Here is a 27,163-nt window from a genome sequence, read left to right on the forward strand (position 1 = left end):
AAAGCCTTGTGTCATAATGATCATTTATTCAGGTATTATCAAAACAACTCTTGAGGCAGACTTACTGAATATAATACTGCTACCATTTTCATTTGGGACTTAGTGGGAAATTGTTGTTGTTCTAGGGTTTAACGCCATTTTTCAGCACAAGATAGGCTATACATGGCGGCCAGTATAACTGGTGGAGGAAGAACCCTGGAAAACCCAGGGAAGAACCACCGACCCACGAGAAGCTACTGGCAGGCTTTCCCACGTACCCACGCTAGCCGAGCCTTGGTCTCGAACTCACGCAGACAGAGGTGAGATGGCAGTGATCCAGAACGGTGAGCGCTTTAGACCACTCGGCCACTCAGGGCCCCCCTTAGTGGGAAAAAAACTTCATATTGATCATCCATAGCGGGCTAGTGACAACAAGACTTTTAAGACAGTCATGGTGGAAGCCATATTGGATGTAAGACGCACCATTTTCAATAAGGACCAAAATATATCAAAAGACATCTAATGGTGAAAAACCCATGTTGATATAATCATCTATTTGGAGGAGATGGAATAATAATAATTTCAATATGATTTTCCATTCATCTGAAGTAACAATAAAAAAGATCTTCCAGACAGCTGCTGTGGTGGCCATACTGGACATCAGATCAGTACCATTTTCATTTAACACCAATGGGACATCATAAGAAACCTTCTGCTGAAAACCCCAATATGACTTTGTGCTTAAGCAGAGTAGTTGTAGCAAGATTTTCAAGATGGCTGCAATGGCAACCATACTGGACATCAGATTAGCACCATTTTGATTTAGGACAAACTAAACATCTCAAGTCTTTAAGTGAAAACTACATGCTGATATGACCATCCATTCAGGATAAGGATAAGTAGTAATTATAGGTTACTGCATTTGTATGGGAAAATATGAACAAGTTTTGGGATGGAATACTGTACAACCTTGGGAGTGCAGTATATCCTTCCAACAAAACGAGTTCATATTTTACCATACAAATGCAGTAACCTTTTTATTGTATGCTCATTTTTTTAATTCTACCTAAGGTTTAATTATATAAACACAATACACTACAAGAAACAACGTAAATTAATGTATGCCACATTCCAAACTAAATACACAAGTGCATATTCATCATTACACAAATCAACATTATTACTGTGCACATAACTCCGCCCAGATAAATTTTAAGTTAGTCACGTGCTTGACATAACTTTCAAAAGAAAATGGCATGTCTAGTTAAAATTGAAATTTCATATTGTGAATGAATGTGCATTGCTTTTCCATTTGATCTGGAATGAATATATTTTGGTATTTTTCTCAATTCTAGGAAATTTCGTGATTATGGACTGGATTTTGTATGTGACGATTCCACATGAAATACATGAATACATGAGATTTAATAAGCTAGGAAGAAGCGTGTTGACATCTGCAAATGTGTTTCTGTTTCTGTCATTGAATGTTTGAAATCATAATGTAGGAAAAATATGAGTCTTTCAATTGCAATTATCAAAAAGACGCTATGGAATTTAATGCTTATTTCATTCTGAGTGCAGTAAGGAGGATGCAATTGCACTTATCATTGAAATTACAGCACAATTTCGAATGTGTAATCCAGACTGAAAACCTATGACATGGCTCATGTAATTCGGATTTGCAGAATTAAGAAAATACATCTTGAGGAAATTCAGGATGTAAAACTGTAAGTATATTTTATTTTTCCATTCTTATCACCAGCTAAAGAAGATAGTATGTGACTTGTCACTTGCATGTTATTTGTAAGGGCCTTATCTTGCATCTGTTATATACTGTAGCTAGCCTAAATCCGTAACATTGTATCAATGTGGAATGTGCCAAAGCAACTGGTATGTGGCAGTCCACGAAACATCTGTTTTAGTTCATTCAGAAACAAATTTAAACAACCACAATGTAAAGAGCCTCTTACGTGAGTGTACATGATTTGTGTACAAATCAAAACTCCTGGCGTCTGCATCCATTGTTTGTTTACAATAGAAAGTAGTTCCTTTATGCACGTGAATGCTATATGTGTATTGTCGCGCGAGATCAGTATCGAGCAATACTGAATGATTCTGACAATGTAAAGTTAAAGGGGAAAAAAATGAACACATAATAATACCAGTAAACAGCATTTTCAAGACGGTGACAGATTTGGCTACACTGCAAGCCCGCACAGCACTATTTAGATTTAGGACCATGGGATAAATGTGTGTGTAAAGTCTGAAGGCAATCCTCCAAGTACCAGTAGTTTAAGGAAGTGTAGAGATAACAAGCTTATACTAATGGATGGGAAGACAATGGATGACCAGCAACAGAACATCCCATAAGCTCTTTTGGTCTACCCAAGACCAGTAGATTGCCAGAGCTAAAAATGTAGTATTTTAGTGAAAATTCTGCAATGTTACGACTTGGATGAGAATCAGATGGACTCAGTTGTGATTTAATTTTTTTCTTTTAAAAAAATTATTAACACATTAACCCCTGGCGACGAGATAACTTGTACTTTACCTCCCTGATCTCCCGAGTGCCTCAATAACATGGCTGTTTACCTAGCTTGTATCCCGAGCTCCGAGTTTGAGAGGCAGTATTTGTCTAGGTCTGTATCCCGCATAACGAGTTAAATTGGTGCCAACCATTGATTGATTTAAAGCCATTTCCTAATTATGCAGGCAGTTTAACCAATACAATTTTAGCTTACATAGAGTGAACATTGTTGAACAAAGGGAAAAAAAAAAAATCACTTCGATATCAGTTGATTTAGTGAAAATATTTCAATTTTAAAATGATGCAAATTGACGTGAATCAGCCTCTAGGAGCAGACTTTTACTTGACTGATTCTGACGGAGAATTTTCTGGATTTTCATCAGATGAGATTGATAGTGACATTAAAATAGCTATTGGAGATAACAGTGGTAGTGATGAGAATGTTGAAGAGGATGGAGAAGAAGAAGAAAATGAAAGAAGAGCTGATTGGTGGATCGTAAATGATAGAACATGCATTGACAAGAGGCCATACACAGGGCCAACAGTGGATTTAGATCCTGATGCAAATGAATTTAATTGTTTTGAGCTTTTTTTTCCAGCATTTTTATTTCAGCTGATTGTAGATGAGACCAATCTCTATGCAAGACGAAAGCAGGAGGAGAAAGAAGACCCAAACTGGAGATATGTTACAGAGAGCGAAATTAAAGCATGGATGGGGATGTGAGTTTTTATGAGTATTCTTCAGCTCCCTGAGACAGCCATGTACTGGTCAACAGATGCCCTATTTGGAAACCTAAGTATTAGAAGAATCATGAAGAGAGATAGGTTTGATAAAATGTCACAATATTTTCATCTAAATGATAGCCGTCAAAATCCTTACAGGCTTCAACCAGGTTATGACAAGCTGCATCATGTAAGGCCAGTGTATGATGCCATTCAAAACAGCTGCTTAGAAAACTACAATCCTCATCAAAATGTAAGTGTAGATGAAGCCATGATAAAAATTTTAGGTAGGTTATCTTTTCGCCAGTATCTACCAGCCAAGCCGACAAAGTATGGAATTAAGGTCTGGATGAGGGCTGACCCAACGAATGGCTACACCAATGAATTTCAAGTCTATACAGGTAAGGATGCAGGTACCAGAGAAGTTGGATTAGCAACACGTGTCGTTATGGACTTAACAGAAAAGATTTGGGAAAGAAACCACATAGCAAATGTAGACAATTATTTCACCAGTCCAGATTTATTCGAGAAGCTTCAAACAGAAAGGTATGTATGCACGCGAAACCATAAGATCTATCAGAAGAGGATATCCTATAACAGCATCTTAATAAAAGAGACATTAAGGTTCATGGGGAATTCAAAACTATACAGCGAGGGGAAGTAACAGCCTGTGTTTGGATGGACAAGAAGCACATCTATACTCTATCAACAGCAGCAGATCCAGCAGCCATAGAGAGGACAGTACAGCGCAAATCCAAAAATGGACAAGTCAGGGACATCCGAGTGCCATCTATCGTGCCAGAGTACAACAACAACATAAAGGGAGTGGACACAGCAGACCAGCTGAGAACACAGCACAGTATATACAGAGCAGCCAAAAAATGGTGGCTGTACCTGTTTTGGTTTTTGTTTGATATTGCAGTCACCAATGGATTCATACTAATGAGAGAATCAGAACATCATGTCAAGCAGAGCAAGAACAGACGGATAAAGGCACATAGATTAGTTGATTTTAATATGAATCTGGCAAAATTACTTGGAGACTACAAGGAAAGTGATATAGCAGTACTAACTACAAACACAGGGGGCCACTATCCTGAGAATGGTGAAAAGAGGGGAAGATGTCGACAATGCAGTAAACAGAAGCGACGCTGTGAAGTTTTGAATATGTGTATTCATTGTAATATTCATCTGTGTGTGGATTGTTTTAAACCATATAATGTCGATCTTTTGAAGAATCGTTAAAAAAATGTTTAGGAAATAAATTGTATTTGCATTAGTGTGCATAATTCAAGGTTTGTTAAATGTTTTATTAGTTTTTAAATTTTCAGTGAGAATTCTAAGGAAGAAAGGTAAGTAAAGAGCAAGGAAAATATGCCCATCTGTATACAGTTTTCATGGGATATTAAGTTTACAAGAGAGATGACAAGTGGATTATCAGTGTAAATAAAATATAATTATTTCATGCGTTGATAGTGTTAATAATTCTATCTGAATTCATAATGGATTATTTATGGCAAGAGAAGCAAACTGGTAAGTACATCATTTGTTTTCAACTTTATGCATGAGTTTTATTTCTGCATGAAGCATGAAATTTATACCATTATGTGTGTAATTTTATTGAGAACTGCTGTGCCAAATTTCAGCTTAATTAAATGAATACAAATAAAATAATAACAAATTTATTGCAAGTAGCCCCCTCTATAAAAATCTGCAAGCCAAGTGATGTCAGCTATTCTCAGGGATACAGGCACTGGAAAGGCTAACACTGCTCTATGTGATCTCTGCAAGTATGCTGCAGGGGACTGCCTAGATGTTTGTCTCGGGTTAATGTGTTAAAACTATGTTTACATTGATATATGCTTATCACACCCATGCTGTAAATTAACAACAATAGAGTTGCTTATTTCAGAAAGAAAGAATAAAAAAAAGAAATAATAATTTGTTTTCTTCAAGATTCTGAAATCTGATAAAGTATAATTCCTTATTAAACCTGCCCTTCCGCAACCTGGCTCCCACTTCACAAAAGACATAATATTTCAGTCCCCAAAAAGCTCTATTTTCAATATAAAGCCACCTTAATAAAATGGCCTGGAATGAAAATGTCTGAGAATTTTATTTCTCAGACTGGCTTTCAGAGCAATGTGCAGAGACAAGACTGTTGAACAAATTCTTCAAAATTCCTCTAAAAGTGAAGACTTTTTCTGTGTTAAAATGAAAGCACAAAGTGGATATCAAATATTCAAATCCAAAGGTAAGAATGTAAGTTGTTGTGGTGCATACTTGAACCTGCTTAAGACATTTTAGGTGCATTAATATTAATCACTATACAGACAATTGACTTTAAGAGCAATAAGATCGCAACAGGTGCATTATTCATATGTACACCTGTGTCATTTGAACCTTAAATTGTCAGACCAAGATATTTATCAGTAAATATATACCTACTGGAAATGTTCTTTCTGCTGCATATTATGATACATGAAACTCTGATGCTTCTTTTAGTATGCATTCCACAATGCTGCACCATATATTCCCTCTTGGCTAGAGAAAATGTTGCCAAGATCCTGGATAAACAAAATTAACATTATGATTTTAACTTGTACTGGATCAACTGGGATATCATTTCAAGTTCAAACTCCATGCTGAAATGACCATCCATTCAGAAGGAATAGCAACAACAATAGTAACCATAATGGACAACATCGACACCACTTTCCCTGATGACAAGCCAGACATCATTATTATTCTGGTGAAAACCTCTTACTAATGCGACTTTTCATTCAGGATGAGTAACAATATCAAGATTTTCAAGACATATAGTACATGAATGTGTGTGTTAAGTTTCATGGCAATCCTCCAAGTAGTTTATTAAAAACTTGTGCAAAGGGACAGATGGATGATGGATAACAGACTATTTCATAAGATCTTCTGGTCTATGACCAGTATGGCTAAGAATGACATGCATGTTTTATCTAAATACATTACTCCATCACTACAATGCCTTTCATTATAGCATGATTCATATTCACAAGGCACACATGGTTATAGATTCCATTTCGTAGTGTTATTCAAAGTAGTAGAATATACTTCATTTATAAGGTGGTGATACTCTATGGATCCCATAAATGGCATTATAAAGAGTGAGGACTGTACTAGTTATTTGTGTCCACATAGATGGAGAACTGTTTGACACAGTCTCCAAGTGACATGTTCTTATTCTTCTGATAGACCTGCTGAATTATGTGTAACATGCTCCCACCATCGACAAATACAAGATAATCTTTCATTGGACTTAGATTACAATGCATGCAGTCTATGTAGATGAACATTTATTTATACCTGTTCTTTTAGTCTGTCACTAGTGCCTGTTACAAAATTTCATACCCATGACACTGTCCATGTGAGAAGCTATATAGTACACACAAGGCAAAATATTCAGTGTATTGAGCATGATCTTTGAGAACTATTATATTTCCTGCATTTTTTCCCTGTGCTTTAATATTTAATGAAACAATATTGTTAAAGTTAACTTCTATACGATATGCATGGTCAAATTAAAGCAAGTCATAAGAGTTTGTTTGTTGTTTTATTAGCACTTTAAATGCATTACTGGCTATATCATGATGTAGAGCTGTCTTTATTCAGGACAAACCAAGGCGGCCAACCCAGTATGGCCTAGCTGGATACTAAATCCATGACCGTTGGACTCAACCAACTGAACTACTGCAGATCACAGGTCATGTGAGACTCAGTGCTAGATGGATTGATTTACAGAAGGATTACTATACCCCCACCCACTCCTGCCTTTAACATATGGTATTGGGTCTCAATCACTGCCTAAAGTACCTTCTAGATTCATTTTTCTGTTCTTTTAAAACAGATCTGAAGCTGCTCTAGTTGTGTGGTGTTAATTCATGCATAAAAATGTGCTTTAGTAATTGTGGGATAATGCAGAAATCAGCATGGGATCACTTGTTACTACAGCATAGAGGCGAATACTTTACTATCAATTTGCAGACAAGGAATATATTACAATAAAAAAAGTCAAAAATATAAAAAGTATTGTTAATAAATACAAATTATGGAGCTAAACACATTCAATGAAGATTTTAAAAGAATTCCTTCTCCATGCAAAGGAAGCATAGCAAAATGTAAAATTCTTCTTTCCACACTACTTAATGGGCAAAAAAAAGAGAGATAAATACAATAATAGCAGGCAATGTGAGAAAATAACAAAGGTGGACAGGCAGCAGCAAATATGGCAGGTGAGCAGATGGTCATAGGCAAGTAATACACCAGGCAGGCAGGCGGGTGGGCAGGCGAGCAGGCAGGCAGGCAGATCTGATGATCATCACTGCACAAAATTGTAACCTGGAATACATACATAAAATCCTACCGTCATTGGATTGCTCATCATCCCTGGGGGCTGTGGTGATAATATGACATGGGTGAGGATGCCATTTTCATCCACAATCTGTTGGACCATGTGGCCAGGTGGTACTTGCATTGGCATTGGAAGAGGTGGTCCATTATTGGAAACCATCCTGACTGTGGCTGGACCTACAAAGAAGCATAGAAATTAGTGTTTTGTCAAAATAAATAATTTGAGTAATTATCCGTCATTGTTTCTCAATACGAAAAAATGAATGGATATATAAAACGTGTGATTACTGAAAGGTAAGTCATAGTAGTTTATTAAATTTGGTTCCATGTGATCCCATGATGTTAAATTATTGATAGCTGCCTGGTATTATATGAAAATATTTGGACTATGGAATTCTGACAGTAAGGCTCAAGTCCATGTCTGCACTGGAACAATGAACTTTAAAGCTATCATCTAAACAATTCACCTGCAGAAAATGTAAGATGTACATCAAAACATGATTAACTTAGGCATTTAATTATGATGCAAGATCACAAACAATACCAATAATAGCAATTACCTTTGGGATGGGCCACTGACAATTTACTCAAATGTAAAACATCAGAGAAAGAAAATTTAAAAAAACAGCCTATCAGCTTTTGTTCAACCACATCTACAATACTTGTTCTTCTTTCTCCATCCATGGCAAAAATGAACCAAGACACAAATTTGAAATGGTCCAGAGGCATACAGCCTGGTTTTAATTTGGTTTTGGTGGTTGCAATAATAAATGCAGTGTGATGGCAATGCTTCAAACACTCAACTGGCCCATCCTACAACACTGAAAGACAAATTCTTTCATTGGTTTGTATCCAACTCACAAAACCCCATGTATGTGGACCATCATCACTTAACAGTTTCTCTTAATTTCCTTACTAATTTTCCCAGAACTCCTCCTTCTTCAGAACCGTTTTACACTGGAACAGCCTTCCCTCTTAAACTGTCATGCTTCAGCCTAGAATGGTTTACGGTTGATTTAACTTTGAGCTAAGAACCCAGACCTATTTTTTTATATAAAATTTAAACTGTACATAACACATGCTCTGGATATTCCTTTATTTAGTCTTCAAATTTGTTCTTTCCAATAATTTTCAGTAGTGAAGAAGGGAAGGTAGGGGAAGATGAGATATCTATATTAGCTTCAATTTAATTCAAGTCACACTGGAAATGGTCCTATTTATATGGTCATTTCAATGTGAAGATAATGTGATGACCAGATTGGTTTTAGAGTTGCCAATCATGACTGGCAAGCTCATTTGAGTGCTATCAAAGTCTCTGAAACTGACCCCTACAACTTTATGTGGTTATCAGCACATGGTACATGTTTTATGAACTTGTACATGAAATAATGATGTGATGGTCTCCTAAAATGCAGTCAGTCAGTTCAAACATAGTGGAGGAAAATTTTTTTGCTAAAATGCAGCATGTTTATATTCAGTTTCAAGTTGAATCAGTCAAACAATGGAAAATGCGAATGTCATCTTATATGAGACTGTCAAAACTTGGACCATAAAATGATAAGCATAATTTCTAATCTAATCTTTCAATTAAAACTCTCCAATGATCATGTAATTTTGCCTTTTAAAGACTGCGCTCCTTTATATCAGGGTATGTGTGTGTGATTTGGATTTTTAAAGTGGCTTTAATAATTTTTCAGTCCTATCGCTAAGATGTCTGCAGTGTGCCAACTTATAGTGATGACTAGCAATAAGGCATCATGCCGCAGACATGTGGCATCATGTACCACCCAGTCACATTATCTTGACACCAGGCTGACCAGTCCTGCCACACTAACCAAGCGAGACAGCTGTTAGTACCATTTTTATAAGTTTTTGGTATTACTCGGCCTGGGTTTGAACCAATGACCTCCCACATCCGAGGCAGATGCTCTACCTTTTAAGCCACCAAAGCAGTCTTCATATAAGGGTGACAAAGGTTGATGAACTTGAGGAAATGGATTTATACAGTATAGCTCTTGTATTATGACAAAAGGGTCAGAGTAGAAATGATGTTTAAAAAAAGGGGGGTGACCTAATTATCAAAGATATCCTAGTACTTATTTCACCAAATTTTTTAAAACTGTACTGATGGTGGTCTGGGAATGAAGGGCTTATCATCAGACATAGGATTATTACTAGATAAATACAATAAAGCCCTCTGTTAGTAGATGTACATTATAGAAGTGTCTGCTGATGTAGGTTCTCCTCTATAATGAAATCCTACATGCATTTCATCAGCACATTCACCAATTAAATTGTAGAAAAATAAACAGGTACTTGAAAAGCAAATGTAAATAAAGGTTATTCTTTTATCCATATCGAGCAACAGCCTGTATGTGATGTCATTGTTTGTTTTACTGGCTGTATTGGCACTTTTAACACAATATTGGCATTATCATGCCTAAGAAAAAGGGAGTTAATTGCCTTTCCCAAGAACATACTGAAGCAGCCAACCCAGTCCGGCCTGGATGAGTATTGAAACTGCAACCCTTGGAATACATGTCCAATGTTCTACCAACTTGGCCAATATGGTTCTCTGTGATATGATTTAATTAGATTGGTTAAGAAGACATGCATAAGTGTATTTAGTTTAACAGCACATATGCAATTAGATTGGTTAGGAAGATATGAGTGCATTGAGTTTAACTGCACATATGCAACATTCTGGCAATTTAGTGCCAACTAAATGTTAAGCTCAACAAATATAAACAAACATCAAATGTAAACAGTGACATACTCTCATGTAGGTTGAGTAAAAAGATAACAAGAAAGACCAGAAGATTAGGGTCTATTGTGGGTGGAAGGTTTACTGATTATTTCTAACAAACTCACAGACCCAGATCTGCCAGTGCATTTTGTAATTGCAGAACTGGGCTGATGCAATTTGCATATGGATTGTGCATACGGATATACAGCAGTCTCAAAAGATAAGACATAAAATACACTTAAGGTACATGAAATAAAAGATAAAGGTAACAAATATATAGGGCTGTATTTTTATTATTGCATTACAAAGTCCTAGATTTTCTCTGGAAGTACATCATCAAAATTCTTCTTACCGTAGTCAACATGAAAAAACTTGTTTCACTGGGTGGAAGTGACACAGTACACAAGAATGTGTTCCACTATGTTGGACAAAATTTTAAACAGCTATCAAAAGGTCAGTCTTGTAACAAGCCATGACAATCAAAACTAGAATTTGTATAAGCTAAGAATGCAAGTGAAGATCCAACTAAAAATAAAGTTTAGGTACAAATACTGTACAGATTTCTGCTGATTCTGACATTTATTGTCTGTGAAGCTAAATTAATCACTTAGATACACTATGATAAATCTGAGCCCAGCTTTGATACCTGACACCTTCATTTTACAGGTTAATGATTGCTATGATGCTAACTAGGGCATGACTATAGGTAACTGTTTATTCTGGGTCAAATAAATTCCATCAGCTGTTTCTTGTCTGCAAAATGGTGCTGGAAAATATTTCACTGTCCATTAGACTCTGTCAAGTATTTTGTAGGGCAGCCGCAAGACCTGTGAAATGTACAGGTACAAGAAAACCCCAGTACTGTGAACAGTGCATTGTGCAGCCATCCTTTGTTACTACCATAATACAGAGTTGTTAAGATTATGCTGGGTTGTAAAAGTATGCTGGGTCCTGAGGTAGGGAGCCAGGAATAATTATAAAAGTAAAGGGAGATGCTGGTTTTGGCAGAGTTAGTTGATTTCAGAGTTTTAAAAAGACAATACATGTACTTTCACCTCTATGTCACAGTGACCTTGATCTGTTCACCCCAACAGCAAAAAGGTTCCCTACCTTGCCCCATTAGTAGATTATTGGTGAAGCTTATTGATGATAATGTCATGGAATCCAAATTACCACACGATTTTTCTTTTGGGACTTGCTGTCACCTTAAGCTTTGCCTTATCAATCCCCATCATCTATAACTTACTTCCTCGCCATGACATTAAGATATTCAAAACGTTTAGCATGGGTATTTGATTAGCATCTTCGCTAACCAAGGTTCCTATATGTTTACCCTATCTACACCTTGGCAGATCGAACAGATATTTTAGTGATTTGTCCAAATAACATCAATTGGATTTCTTGAGTTGCCTCCTTTAGTATGCAATGCCAACTAAGCAATAGCATTAATGGTGATGCACTGTACAGTGGCTGAAAATATCAGAGGCAATTGACTTAAAAATGATACTTTGTAAGATTAACATTGAAAGTATGACTATATACCAGAGGAAAATCATTACAAGTGTATTTGAGTGAAAGTATTTATACAAACATGGACCAGCAGTGGAAAATTGCTTATTTATCAGTCCATTCAAGATGTGTGTTTTTCTTGTCTTGGTCATGTAGGAACAGTGTTCAAATTTTAACAACTTAATTTTGATTGGATGAGGTGACTTGCCATGCATCCAATGAAATTTAAAAGACCTGAAGCACAGAAATATCTGTTTGATACACCAAAGTGTAGATAGGGTTTTCATATCAGAACCTTGGCTTGCGAAGATGTCTGATTAGTGATTCAAACTAATCTAAAGAAACTATTTCCCTTGTTCGTCACACAGGTCCTGACCTCTGGCCTTTTAAACTTCCGTGTTTTTCTTAACCTAAAAGCAAGCAATGCATTAAGCCTGGTAAGCACATACTGTCTTGAGTCATCTTCTTCCAGTCACTGGAACCTCTGACCTCTTCCACCCAAAATCAAAAGGTTTTTCCCTTATCTGATTTGCAAATGATTCATATAGTTCAGGCAAAAGGCATGGTTTAGAATTTAAGTTAATGTGCAGAGACCTAAAGGAGACAGCTAGATATATGTAGACAGGTAATATATATCATAACCTGGTATACATTGTATTATGGTCAATGTTTCCCCATACCCTCATTTGTGCATCAAAGAGCCCCGAAGTTTTAATCCGACTCCCAATTCATCACTAAGGTTTATTTTTTACTGACTGACTCTGACCCCCCCCCCCCGGACAACTACCCTCAATCTTGTACCCTTAGGGTAAACACTAATGGTGGATATAGATAAAGTTTTGTTAACTAGTATTCAGAAAGGGGTCTAAAGTGCTCAGCATTCCAGATCATTTTCATCCCACCTGTTGGCATGGGTTTAAGTTTTAGGCTGGGTTAATGTGATATTGGCTGTCATATATGTAACCTATCTTGATCTGACAAACATCGTTAAACCCATAACAAGCATTTTGAAAGATTTTGTGAACTGGTAGGGTAAATAATTAATATAATTAAATACCAATATGATTATTGTGAGAAATTGTTTTGGCACTGCTTTGAAATCCATGGCTGGTTGGTTGCTTTGTTGTTACATAACAGCACTATGAAAACTTCAATGGTTATATCATGCTGAAGAAATGGGAGCTAAGTGCTTTTCCCAAAGACACACTGAGGCAGTTGATATAAAAATTCAGAACATAAACATAATTATTAAATGGTACCAGTAACAAAGTCTGATTGCAAAAGAGATTCCACATTTGAAGCAAGGGTAATAAAAGGATATTACAGGACAGAAAACAACCAGTATGTGAAGTTTACAAGAACAGCTCAAGTTAGGCAGATCAGGGTCTATGTTGTTTGCAGTTGACTTGACATTACCTATGGTAATTCGAATATATCCCCAATATTAATACAGAATTAATACAAAATAAATATCATTCCCGAAACATCTTGCTGAAGCAATCGCAACAAGAAACTTCTGTTTCCACAGATGTGACAACATGTTCATTTTTCATGCTACATTTAATCAACTAAGAATTGAAACAGATGCAGAATAATCTGAATTTGTTTTGACAGTCCTTTTTTTATATTTTCATTTATCTGTCAACAAGCTGAACTGCATGGAACCTTGTACATGAAATTTATTAGTCCTACAATGTAAGACATAACACATATTTCTGTTTTAGTGCTATGTCTTGTTTCTGTTTTAGTGCTATGTCTTACTATCCAAATAATGGCATTGTATAGCGTGTTCCGATGTCAGTGACATCGGAATGAGTAATCAAAGTTTCAGGAACATCTCATACTTGGCAGCCTATATCGACACTCTTCCATTAATTTATGTGTAATTAATTTACTTACTGTGCTGTTTTTATCCTGGCGGAATGATAATATGATACTAGCAAATGGATGCATTTTCACGGTCTGTTTGAATTTGTTGCAATGCGACGGTAGTTGAGTTATGCCTAAGTAAGTTCAAGTAGGTACATATTGGGGATATGTTTCTTGAATGAAACAAACCATTGCTTACAGTTCCAATAGGCATAGTATATTTTTTATGCATTTCGTTAAAGAAGAATATTTCAACTTAACCCAATTTGGGCATTCCAGGCTTTCATCACTTTCCAGCCAAATGAAATATAGGCCAACAAAACTTGAAAACAGGTCCATTTCTTTTGTGAGAATTTGAATTTATTAGAGAAAAGACATTAGAGTAAGTAAAGTCTGACTAAAACATTAGGACTTTATTTTGTAGAAAAGCATCATTATTTTAGTTGTCAGTTGAATGAAATATTCCTGAAAATTTGACTGTCATAATGTTGTTAGTCAACATCAAAACACGCTACACAGCGCCATAAGTTAGGCAGTAAGACCTTGACGGCCACAACATAAATATCAGCATCAAGGTCTTACATGTAGGACTATAAATTTATATGTATTACACACACACACACACACACACACACACACACACTGATATTTCTTCACACTGGTTTACTTTCTCAAGATTACAGAGAAATCCTGCATAATAAGATATTTTATATCTTTTCTCCTTTCAGATTTGCTGAATTTGACACAGTCCAGATCAATCAGAATGAAGAGTTCACTAGATCTTTTATCTGTACTTCAAAGGGAGCAAATGTCATGGTTAGTTAATTATGTAATCATATCCTTCTCTTGGTTTGACATAAAACAACATCACATCAACTAGTTTTAACAATAAACAGAGCACATGAGCACAATTTAAAACAATGGCACCCTATATTACCAAAACAATGCATCATGGACTCTAATCACTATTTGTACCAGAGACAAGTAATGGTTGTTGTCTTGGTATAATGCTACAAGAAATGTAATGAATGTAAAAAAATAATGACACAAGGCACAGAGTGTTACAAAGGATGGCAAAGAATGTGAAAATAAATGATTCCCCTCCAAAAATGCAGATTATACTTTTATATATATAAAACACAGTTGCTTGGATCATACTTAGAGTACCACGATCAGAGCACGCCTCCCCGCTGCTCTGTACCCTACACTGGCTATCCATTCGATCCAGAATCAAACGCAAAATTTGTTCTCTGTGCTACATTTCACTGTCGGACTCTAGTCCAACATACCTATCCGACCTCACCCATGTGTACACACCAGCAAGATTCTTATGCTCCTCTTCTGACAATTGTATACTCATTATTCCCACTATGAAAACAAAGTCATATGGACAGCATTCTTTTGCATACCAAGGCCCAGCAATGTGGAATGAATTGCCCACTGAACTTAGACACAAAGACACACTGATCACATTCATGAGTGCTCTCAAAACTCACTTATTTCGACTGCAAGAACAAACTTAAAGATCTAATAATGTTTCCTACCTTAAATGTTCTCAGCATGTTTTTTAATGTTTTCTAATTTCATGGTGTTTGTTTTTGTAATCATATCATTATATGTTTTTTATCTTATAGGTGCTGTCTAATGTTGTAAAGCGCTTAGAGCTTCTAAAGATTAGGCACTATACAAAGTCCTCATTATTATTATTATTATAATATGAATGAATGAAGCTTCACTGAAGTAACAAGTAACATTAGACCCATGTGGTGAAGTATCGTGGTAACCAATGCAATGGAATAGACCAGATTTCATGCTTCCCCAGTAAGGCAATAAATTTACTTCAAGATTCCTGTAACAAGTTTTATACTTCTTTCTTTTTTCTTTCTTTTCTGCAAATTCTGAAAAAATATCTACTGTCTTTAGCCGAGAGAAAAAGTAATATTCAAATTTGCAAGGACAGCTTAAAATGTTCTAAATCACTATCAAAAAAACTTCTCTACCTATCAATACAACATTTAATCATTCTGATGTGCAGCTGTTTGCTGTTTTACTGTATATCCTCCTTCAAAATGCAAACTATAAAGATCCTGATCTGCCATATAATAATGTGCATGCAGATCAAGGTCTATTTTATTTGCTCTTCTCCTCACAAGCTGCAAGGACCCAAATATGCTGGTGCATTATGTGATGGCAGATCTGGGTCTGAGTAGTTTACAGTTGGACTCGCAGGTGAGTAAATACTGTAATTTTCTCTGCAAGAAAACTTTCTAAAATTAGCAATACCTTCATTTTCAGTTTGCAAATATGAAGAATTCTTGTTAATGCCTGCAGCTGTAATTATCCTAGGGGCATCATGAAATCCCATCATTTCATGACTTCCTTTTCTCACTGGCTGTCATTAAGGTGAGAAGTGAAATGGCTTGGGCCATCAACCTGTCAGGACCCACTCACGACTTGACAATTATCTACCTAAATACTGAGGGAGGCAGGTCAAATAAAAACACTGATGGACTAGGGATTCAAGATTGTTCTAGTTATAGTACACATATAGAATTTGTTTGTTTGGAGCTTTACAGCACAGCAACATACAAGCCAAAGAAATTGCAGCAAAGTGCTTCATATTAGGAAACACCAGAGAAACCCCCACCCCACCTCCTCGACCTCCTGGCTGATCCAAGGTACAAGTCAAACATTTATCCTGCAGGTCACATGCCTGGTGATCTGATCAATAAGCTACTGAAACTTGAAATAGTGGAAATTATAGTATTAAATTTGGGGACACATACTTCTTCAAACCAATAAAGTGAAAGTAACCTTTGGACTAGCATAATAAAGAGACTAAGTAATCTGTGCATGTATATATGTAAAAAAATAACAGCGGTTTCCTGATAGAAAGATTCACAGATATCAACCGTATATACTTACTTATAAGACAGGACAACTGCAAACTGCACAGACCTAGATCTGCAGTCATATAATCTGATGGCAGTTCTGGCTCTGTTAGGAGTAATCAGTACAACAAACAACAATGACCCAGATCTGCAGGCACATTATGCTATGGCAGATCTGGATCTTTGCTGTTTGCAGTTTGATTTGACTTATAAGTGAATTTATACAGTAACTTTGCAGACGCCTACATATAAAAGAAAACAAAAAATTACAAGTCCCTTCTCTAAATTTCATTCTCATTTTTAATACGTATATAATAAAAAGTCCACATCTCCATAGAGTGAAATGATCTGAAGCATAGATGTTAAAAACATTAAACTTAAAATAAAAAACGTAAAAAAATGCATTTTTTTCTCAATAAATAAAAAAACGAAAAAAGACATTCCAGTAGTTTTTAGGCAACACAAAAATCAATATTTTACTTATTTACATGCTACATACCAGTTTTAAAGTTTCAGTGATACAAATATGAAAAAATGTCAAAAGTTTTAAACCGTAGTCCAGATAACATTGAAATTTTTTTCACTCAATGTCATTATCACCATCTGACTGATCTGACAACTCCATGGTTTCCTCCATATAATTTATATTGTCCAGCTTTTCCTTTAGGCGAAGATTTGCATGCACAAACACTACATCTCGCACTCTCTTGCACTGCATATGGTTTCGCTTTTTCGTGTGAATGAAGTCATATAAAAAACACAAAAAAATAAAAAACGTAAAAAATGCGTTTATTGAGGTAAAATAAAAAACGAAAAAATGTTTTTATCATCGATCTGAAGAGCAGAATGTTGCAGAAATCATACCATGACTGGGCCAGACATCTTACTTTCAGCGGTATGTGGCTGTGTATCTCCAGACTGACTTCAAAGGTATTTAATTTCATTTTAATACATTTTCAAGTGATTGAAACAAGATTCACAAGGAACTAAATATTTTCAATTGACTAGTTGTCCTGCAAAGCAAATGACTTGGAAATTTTACTTGTCCTGCATCAAGTTTACTCCTCTTACACTGTATAATACCACATCTGCTTAATTTTTTTTGCCTCTCATCCAATAGGATGAGTATCTTGAAAACATGGACTTGTCCTTCTTTAGCCACAATTGTAAATATGAGTGGATTATTTGAATTTACTACCCCTGACTCATAAGTATGTTGTGAAATTTAGATGAAAACAGGATCGTAAATATTTTTCATGTTATAAAGGTTGGGATTTGTAACCCATATAGCAATTTTATTTTTGTGACAATACAAATGTTGCTATTTGTCCACAAAGAACAGCTTATATTTTATCCATTGCAGATGCTGGGAAGGTTTTATTTTAGTGTTAATAAACTGTAGCCCAAACAAAGTCTTTTTAGGAATTGCTAAACTGATTGTTACCATTTAATGTGAGATACAAATCAAGAGGAACAAATCCTGTTGTCATATTATGCCATTTAAATGACATTTCACTGTACTATATATTGAAAAATAATAATAAATAAATGGTGTCAGGTTAATCTGAAATGATGTCTGGGATTACGAACAATAATACTACCTGCCCTCCCTTTTCCAGCCTTCAGAGCCTGATTAGTTATTGAGTGTTCATAATTAGTGCATCATGGTATGTCACTCAAACCCTAACACACTCTAACCCTTAGACACTGCCAACTAATGTTATCATATGCAAAGGTGTTAGCATCAGGCAATGCTGGCATCTTGTCAGACTTTTTGGTCTAATGTCTGTCACCTATCAGACATCCACTACATATCACATTCAGGCTCAGATAATCCTAACTGAAACTCTTATCAACCATCTTTCAATATGTCAAAAACAATGAACACTAAATCATATATGGTGAGTGTCAACATAGAAACATGGATTTGAAATAATGTGCTTTGTTAACAAGTACAGTCTGATCATCTCCACCCTGGCAATGGGTCTACTGCAAGTCAAAATACATACATATTGCAAAACTCTCCTTAGTAATCTCCAAAGCAGCGGACAGGTTGCCAAGGTCTATAAAACTCGTGATATTAATAACAGTGATTAATTATAAATTGACTACTATACTTTTTTTTCATGTGTGAATAAAGAATGCAATATTTATTACAGATACTGTTTATTATTTTTGTTTGTTTTCACCAGCTGAGACTGCCAAAGATCTCTTGACAGTGAAGATGTGGATTGTTACTTTGCATTTTTATTTTAAAATTTCACTATGAATATAATTTTGGATATATTTAGTCAATCAAACAATAAATTTGAGCAGGATACATTGCTGAAGTCTAACTATGAGCTAGCTAAATCACTATAAAAAAATCCAATTCTAAATAATCCATTTAATAGTATTTTATTTGATAAATTCTTTCACTGTTGACTAGAGACCAGTTGCTCATTAGGCACATGTACATTGTCAGATTTGTAATCAAGGGTCACAGGTTCGAAACCTATGATAGGCCAACTGTCTTCGTGTGTCCTTGTGAAAGGCATTTAAGTACCAAGTGTCCCTTAAAGCCAACCAAAAAATAAAAGCAAAGTTGATTGTTGGAGGCCACCCAATGCTGTGGGATCAATTGGCAGTTGGGACCAACTTATCAGTACATGTACATAAGACGTTGAAATCAAAAGGTAAAGTGTGTAGGCCTGTATGGCAGGAAGTTTTTCAGAACAAAGCTTTTTGCTGATCTTGCCAACACCTCCTGCCAGATGCCTAGAACAGCAGGAAGATACAAGTAGATTGAGAGTTAACCTTCTAGTATACCAAATCGCAACACTCTTTCATCATCAGCAATTAATAATTTTTCTTCTTTCTTCTTCTTCATGCTGATGAAGCTTCTGTTTAATTATTTGTCAAACAGACAATTATGGAAAGCAAGAATTTATTAATTTAAAAATGTGTGACCCAATTCAGACAATTTCTGGTAAAGTATACGTGACCTAACCTTTTGTAAACATGTGTGCCATTGACCTATATCTTGGATACCTACTTAAAGTAATCTCCAAGAACTGCTACATAATGATCTATTACTTATTATAAACAACATCAGTGACAAAGCAATAGTCAGTGTGTGTGTGTGCACGTGTGTGTGAACATTCATCAATAAATCTACCAGATACATTTCTACAAGGAAAGAAACAAAGAAATACACGTATAAATATACTGATGTGGTTGATGTTGCTGTTGTTACTGGTTAAATGCCACTTTTCATGATATGAACCCTAACACATACCTACAGATATACATACATGCTGATGCTGAATGAAAGCTATGTCTCTTACACAAACAAGAATCAACTTTATATCACAATAAGTTCTGTAAATTTAAGAAATGAAAGACAGTTAAAAACCAATAGCAAATGAATGTAATCAGAACATGCAGGAATCATATCAAGAACACTGAGTCGGAAGCACAGTCACTGCTCCAGTGGCCTAAGTGGTTAGCGCATCAGCCTTGGTTGCATAGGGTTGCAGGTTCAAACCCTGACAGAGTCATACCAAAGGCTAATAAAAATGGTACTAGCAGTTACCTCACTTGGTGCTCAGCATTAAGAGGTTAGGTGGCGCTCTACAGTTTCATATTTTGCATAGGGTTAGAATTTTAAAGAGAAAGAATTTCCCTGGGTTTGCTCACTGGTTATACTAGCTATTTAAAAAACACCTTGTATATCTTAGGTATTGTTCAAAGAACCTTCAATTTCCTTTATTTTGGTGTATGACTGATGGGTGTAATATGGATTATGGAGTATATAGCTTGGCCTTACTCCAAATGTGCATCTTTCAAAAACTGCTAGCTCATTTTCACTTCGTGGACTTCAGAGGTAAATTGTAAAAAAAAGAGCAGACAACTTTTTTTTACATTTTATATATGTAGTAATTCATCAATTACACCTTCTGACAATCCAAAGTCTTCTCTGGAGAGACAATACTGACAGACCATTAATTCTCCAACTTTTAAATGCAACGTTTTTCTTTTAAGGTACTCATTTACTCACCTGATGTTGAATTTCTACATGTAAATTGAACTTTGCTGTCAATCTGGTACATGAGCAATGGAATGTGTTACTAAAAAATAACTATGGGGATTTCTTACTAGCCTCTAATCACTACCAACAAGAAATTGATTACTAACCTACTACTGAACACTAGTCAAATATGAATCATCCCCAAACAAGTGTTTCAATACTGAATCACCTGTAACCACAAGGACACTCCTTCATCATCCATGTCAGTCATTATGATTCCATAAAGAAGAGAATTAAGCATGACCATACAGTGCACATATATGCTTGCACATGCAAATTAACAGGAAAGAAACAGTTCAAGAATCATGCATTTGTGACCTCTGGAACACAGAGAGCTCTAGATCAAAGGAAAGTAATTTAATATCTGCCAAAAAGAGGAAAATACACTATAAAATCTGTAGAATAATATTATAATTGTTCTTCGGCCCCTACAAAATATTCTACAATGAACCCATGCAAATGTATGTATCTTATCCTTTTTAATGGTCCATTATACAAAAATACACCTGCAATAAAATTTTCCAGACTCAAAAGTCAACCTTGTCTCATAAAAGCTATTAAATTTAGCTGCTCTTTTATCAAGATCAAGAGGTGGCAACAATTTCAAGATGGTAATTATAAGGGCAAGAATAAGGTAAAAGATTTATAAAGACCAAAGACACCTTATACTAAACAGGATCTTGACTGAGAATTCATGAGTAATTTGTCACTGGATTGTCCTCAATGACTGCCTTTTATCAGTTCTGAATAATGGCACATATTGTCTTGTAGCATATGTTATTACATGGTGGACACAAAATCAACAGCACTTCAAAGATCAGAACTTGGAGCATTACTAAAGTTATTAACAAGCAAGCACAGAGAGGACATTATATAAACTAAGACAAAAATGTAGGTCCTTCAAGGTATAAATTTTCAATGTTTACAATATTGTTCCTATTTTTAACATGAAAAAGTCTATTCACATTTTACTCCCTAAACAGGTCATTTGCTCCATGCCAAAGTCTTTCTGAGGGTTGGTTACCATATATAGACCCTTTTGGTAACCTAGTTATCTCCCTCTCCTATTATGCATTTACTACTTCCAGTAAGTAATTATGCCACTGGACAAGAATATGAAATGTTGTGGTCACTAATAAAACTGTTTTTGCCAAGTGTTTTGTATTTCATTATGTTAATCATGACTCATGAATGATTTCTAGCTCCTCTCACAGTAAACAATTACTATGGTGGAAAGGACTGGGGGAAATACATATGTATACATGTAAACTGAGGTAATGAAGAAAATCTCTCTCTCTCTCCATATATATATATATATATATATATATATATATATATATATATATATATATATATATATATACACACACACATACATACACACACTCTGAACAAAAATTCCAGTCTGGTCACTATTTACAAAATAATTACTGGACCAAAACTGGAGAACCATCACAACACATAATTTTATGCAACTATTATAGCATACACCTTTCTTTTTCCTTTTTTGTACTTAAATAAAGTGGATAAAAAAATCTAATGCAAATTAACATATATAAAATGGTCATTACTAACACAAACACAATATTACATGATTAAAACAATATAGCATACACATTTAACACACACAATACGATAGTCAAGACACTACAATTTTTGTTTTTAATATTTTCATTGAAAAAAATCAAAAGAAGCTTTTAATCATCAGATGCATTCTTATCTGTTTGAAATGCACAGCAGAAAATGGAGTTAATTTTCAAAACTGATGATGATTGTATGAAATGTGCCCACACAATGGAAACAAAGTATGCAGTGGAAATTATTTTTTTTTTTTTTAAGTGATTTGTTTCATTAAGGAAGGATTTCAGTATCAGATGCATATTCTAAGCATTTTGCATTACAATATTACATAATCATGACTGAAGGTTCATAATTGATTTACTTAAATCAAATGCCACTTTAAACATTCAGTTTTAACTGTAATTAGTTTTTGTTTTATATGTTAGTATTGTTATTGTTATTGTTATTTTGCCAATAAATTGTGTGTTCACAATTTTATTATTCTCAAGTTATCTCCTATATTTACAAAAATTTAAATTTCAAGTATCTGTACAGGTTATACACATACTCTTTGATATAGTGACTGTGCCTAACAATTTATCTGTTTATTATTATATCGCACATTGATTTATGGCATTTCATTGGAAAGTTTGCCCATGGCAAGAAATATAATTTCACTCACTTCATTCTGTTTTGCAAACAGTGAATGTTGACCAGTAGCAATACCTACCGGAAATGCTTTAAGCGCAACCTCAATATACTAAAGAGCTTGGAGAGAAAAGGGCAGATAATGAGGTTTTCAAAAGGGTTATAGAAGCTTATAAGTTGAGTCAAATAGAAATGAAGAAAGATCATGGTCTGTCATAACATAATGCACCTGCAAATCAGGATTTATGTTGTTTGTTCTACTGACTGCTTTTAATAAACTACACCGACACAGATCTGCAGGCACATTATGTGCTATCAGATCTGGGTCTGTGCAGTTTGCAGTTAAACTCATCTTTTAAGCGATTATATACTGTAGCTGGTTTTAACACTCAAGGTATTATTGGCTATACATGATGAGGAAATGGGAGTGCCTTTCACAACAGCACTTGGAGACATACTGACAGTGACAGTAGGACAGCAGGTGCATGCACCTTATGCTCTGTTATGTGAGCACTTATAGTGCACTGGCATGGTGCACAGATTTTACTAAATGCAATATATATCTCAAAACTTAACTTCACAACAGTCATTCTAACAACTAAACATGCCAAAAAAGGTCACATAATTTTTTTTAAAGAATTTTTTTTAGAAAAATCTCAAAATTTTGTTTATTAAAGTCTCAGAAAAAATATTCATAGTTTAGAAAACAAAATATTTTGATTTTTTTGAAAAAGAATTTTGGAAAAATAAAATCTGAAATTCTTTAATCCAATTCAGATTCCATTAAGAACTATTTGGCCTTGGGTATTATGATAATCGCTAAACACTTCAAATGCATACACCCAAGTGCAAAATACCTCAGCTTCAAATATGTGTGTGTCATTTAGACTTTTTATGCAGTTTTAACAGTTTTAAACATATTGCCACTATGTCTGTCATGTGGCAGTTTATAGTGAGGTCTAGCACTGCAGCATCATGCCGGAGACATGAAGCACCATGTCCCATCCATTCACATTATCCTGACACCAGGTCAACCAGTCTTAGCACTAACCTCTCAATACTGAGTGCCAATCGAGGCAGCTGCACGTACCATTTTTAGAAGTCTTTGGTATGACTTGGCCAGGGTTCAAACCCACAACCTCAAGCATCTGCAGCTGACATTCTAACCACTAAGGCCACCAAAGCGGCCCAGCTTCAAATAAAGAACAGTTATATATGGTGGCCAGTATATCTGGTGGATGATAAACTCGGGAAGGACCTCTGACTGACGTTAAGCTACTGGCAATGTTTTGTCCCAACTGATGTTGGCCAAATGAATACTCAGCCACACAGGTGAGACACAAGTGGTCCATCTGTAAAGGTGAGTGCCCATGACAACTCTATTACCCGGTACCCCCAATAACAATCAGGTGGAATACAGTTCTATGTTCAATTAATCATTGCTTTATACAGTAGTAACATTAATTCTGTTCTGTAAGTTACATGGTTCTGAAACATAACTAAATTCTTTTAATCTGTTTTAAGTTTGCCTGATGTTCTGAGCAGTGTCAGGGAATAAAAGACATCAAAGAAAAACAAGAGTCCCTTGAAGGGACTGATGTTCTACTGGCTGAAAAGAATTTCAGGAATTCAAGATAGGCTTCTTCTTTTTAAATGTTGAGTGTTGAAACCATCTCAGATATTCTTGAGTGATAAGATTTTCAAAATACAAGACTGGCACCATTTTCATTCAGGAGCAATTTGACATCACATTTATTTTTTTAGTGAAAACCCCAGCCTGATATGGTCATCCATTATGGGGTAGTGATAACATGATTTTCAAAACTGCATCATTTTCATTTGGGACCAGACATTCAAATATTGTAACATGTTACTTGAGTATTTGATAAAATGTTTATTATAATGATGCAAGTATCCAAGGAAAAGATGATAGTAGAGTGCTGACAGTCAAGTTTGGGTTGCAAAACTTCCAGAGCATGTAAGATTATCTGATTTTTAGTACTATTAGCACATTCAGTATTATCTACTATTTTCCTTGTCCAACTAAAATTCTGAGTGTCTCCAAATTTCAAGCCTGGAGGACACAGTCTCCCCTGCCTTGGTCACTCACTATAATATAGTTCAAGGAACTGTAAAAATATACTGTGATATAGTGTGTGATTTAGATTTTTAACATAGCTTTGACAATTTTAGTCATATTGCTATGATGTCTGCAGTGTGGCAGTTTATAGTGATGTCTAGCACTGGGGCATCATGCTGCAGACATGTGGCATCATGTCTCACCCAGTCACATTATTATGACATCAGGCCAACTAGTCCTAACACTAACCTCTTAATGCTAAGTGCTAAGCACATCACCTGTTAGTACCATTTTATTAAAGTCTTTGGGATGACTTGGCTGGGTTTGAATCCACAACCTTCCAAATCTTTGGCCACTGGACGTACTGTGATACAGACATAGTTGCCTTACACAAGGTACATCATACAAAGTAGAGTGGTTACTTGCTAGAATGCTATTTAGGGGTCCCATAATAGTGTACTGTCATATAAACAAGGTTAGCTTATAATGTGTAAATTATACATATTATACACAGTACAGTGGTCACTTACTACAATAATGTTCAAGAGAACCACACAGTACAGTGGTCACTTACTACAATAATGTTCAAGAGAACCATAAAAGTAACTGTGATTAAGAGAATCTATGTTGGGGTTTGGACCAAGACAAGGAAATCCCAGTCAAGGGGATACATTATTTGTCTCAACACTAGGTTTGTCTAGTTCCGAACCCTAATGTTGATTATTTTTCTCACCCAATATTTTCCTTTAAAGTAAAAAGAACCCTTCACTAGTGCAATATAGTTCACATCCAAATATTCCTATTTGTCTTCATTGGTGTTTCATGACCCCACCACAAAGATGTACTGAAAACACTGTGAACTCAGTCATCTAAATCTAATTACACATGTAAATGACATTTTACCGAATTTGCAAAAATGCTTGGCGTTCTTCAGTCTAAGTATTAGATGAATATAAACATTCATCAAAAGCATTTCATTACTGCTGAAGATGTACTATAGATGAAGAAAGTTTACTCTCAATTACTTGTTCAGTTAAACACATTAAGTCTATGCAAAAATTCTATTAGTGATTTATTCACAGTAAAAATCTAGATGTGGTCCATTCAATTTACCCAAACTTTGATACACTGATTGATATGTAAAGGCATTGTTGCCTTTGATGTGACAAACCTTCACCAACTGACAAGGAACAGAAAGGCAATGTTGTAAGCAAAGATTTTTGACATTTACCTTGTGAACAGGAACTTTAGCAGGTTTGAAATTTCTCCCTTAAAAACTGATTCAACTCTGCACATTTTTCTTTTATTCTTGTTTATTTTACGAAATGCTGGCAAACTTGCTAGGTAATAAAACAAATATTCAAATAACTCATTTACAAAATGTGTCTGTAGTAATTTTGAACAACTGTCAACTTGGTTTTCTTTGGATTCGGCAGATGTGATTAATATTTGTAGTAATGGGGGAGGGGTGGGGGATTATGAATTTGGAACGATCAGTTCATACATATGGTATCATATAAGTATATTCATGTTGATTTTTATATTGGGTTTTTCAGTTTGATTAAATTATGGCAGGGTATTTTTGCTTATTTTAATCCTTTGTTTTATTAATGGTATCCAGGACAACTTATTCATTATTTAGGTCACACTTAGTGTATGTACCGGTAGCCATAATTAGCTTTTTAATTTTTTTTCTCTCAAATTCATCTTCTAAACCCTGCAAATGGGGGTCTCAAACTGGAAAAACGTTTTATAACAGATACATGTAAAACTAAACCCTTGATAGCAAACTCTTTCATCTTTTTTCTGGCAAGATGACAAGTTACATCTTTAAAGGGCTAAAGTACAATTTGCTTTGGTGCATAATTCTTGAATATAAAGGCTTAATTTCAGATCACTGGTGATTGCAACCCCATAATATTTATTTGATTGAGGTTTATATATGACTGAACCAATGTAAAAAAAAACCCCACTTCTGAGCTGCACAGACTATGTATTACAGCTATGCTATACAGACCTACATAAATATAAACAATTCTGAATAAAACACAGCTGTAGCTAACTGCAGCACAAGCTTGTGCTTGAATTCTGATTGCAGAAAGGTCACTTGTACAGCTTACTGTATAAAAGTCTAATATATTGTCAATGGGCTATGAATGGAATTATTTTCTAACTT

The 27,163-nt window shown here is 35.2% G+C and overlaps 1 protein-coding gene across 10 annotated transcripts in view; it reads right to left on the reverse strand.

Moving 5' to 3' along the window:
• The window catches only part of LOC149799332 (fibronectin type-III domain-containing protein 3A-like), a 264,342-nt gene that overhangs the window by 83,185 nt on the left and 153,994 nt on the right, over nucleotides 1–27,163 (reverse strand). For 9 of the 10 annotated variants that reach the window (XM_089958644.1, XM_089958642.1, XM_089958649.1 and 6 more), the window contains one exon: nucleotides 7,617–7,792. In XM_089958644.1, the coding sequence (XP_089814770.1) occupies nucleotides 7,617–7,792 (176 nt within the window). The remainder of the gene's footprint in view (nucleotides 1–7,616; nucleotides 7,793–27,163) is intronic. The other variant, XM_089958643.1, reaches the window with a different exon arrangement.

Source organism: Sinohyriopsis cumingii, chromosome 5 (assembly GCF_028554795.1).
Source record: "Sinohyriopsis cumingii isolate HCF-2022 chromosome 5, ASM2855479v2, whole genome shotgun sequence".
NCBI lineage: Eukaryota > Metazoa > Mollusca > Bivalvia > Unionida > Unionidae > Sinohyriopsis > Sinohyriopsis cumingii.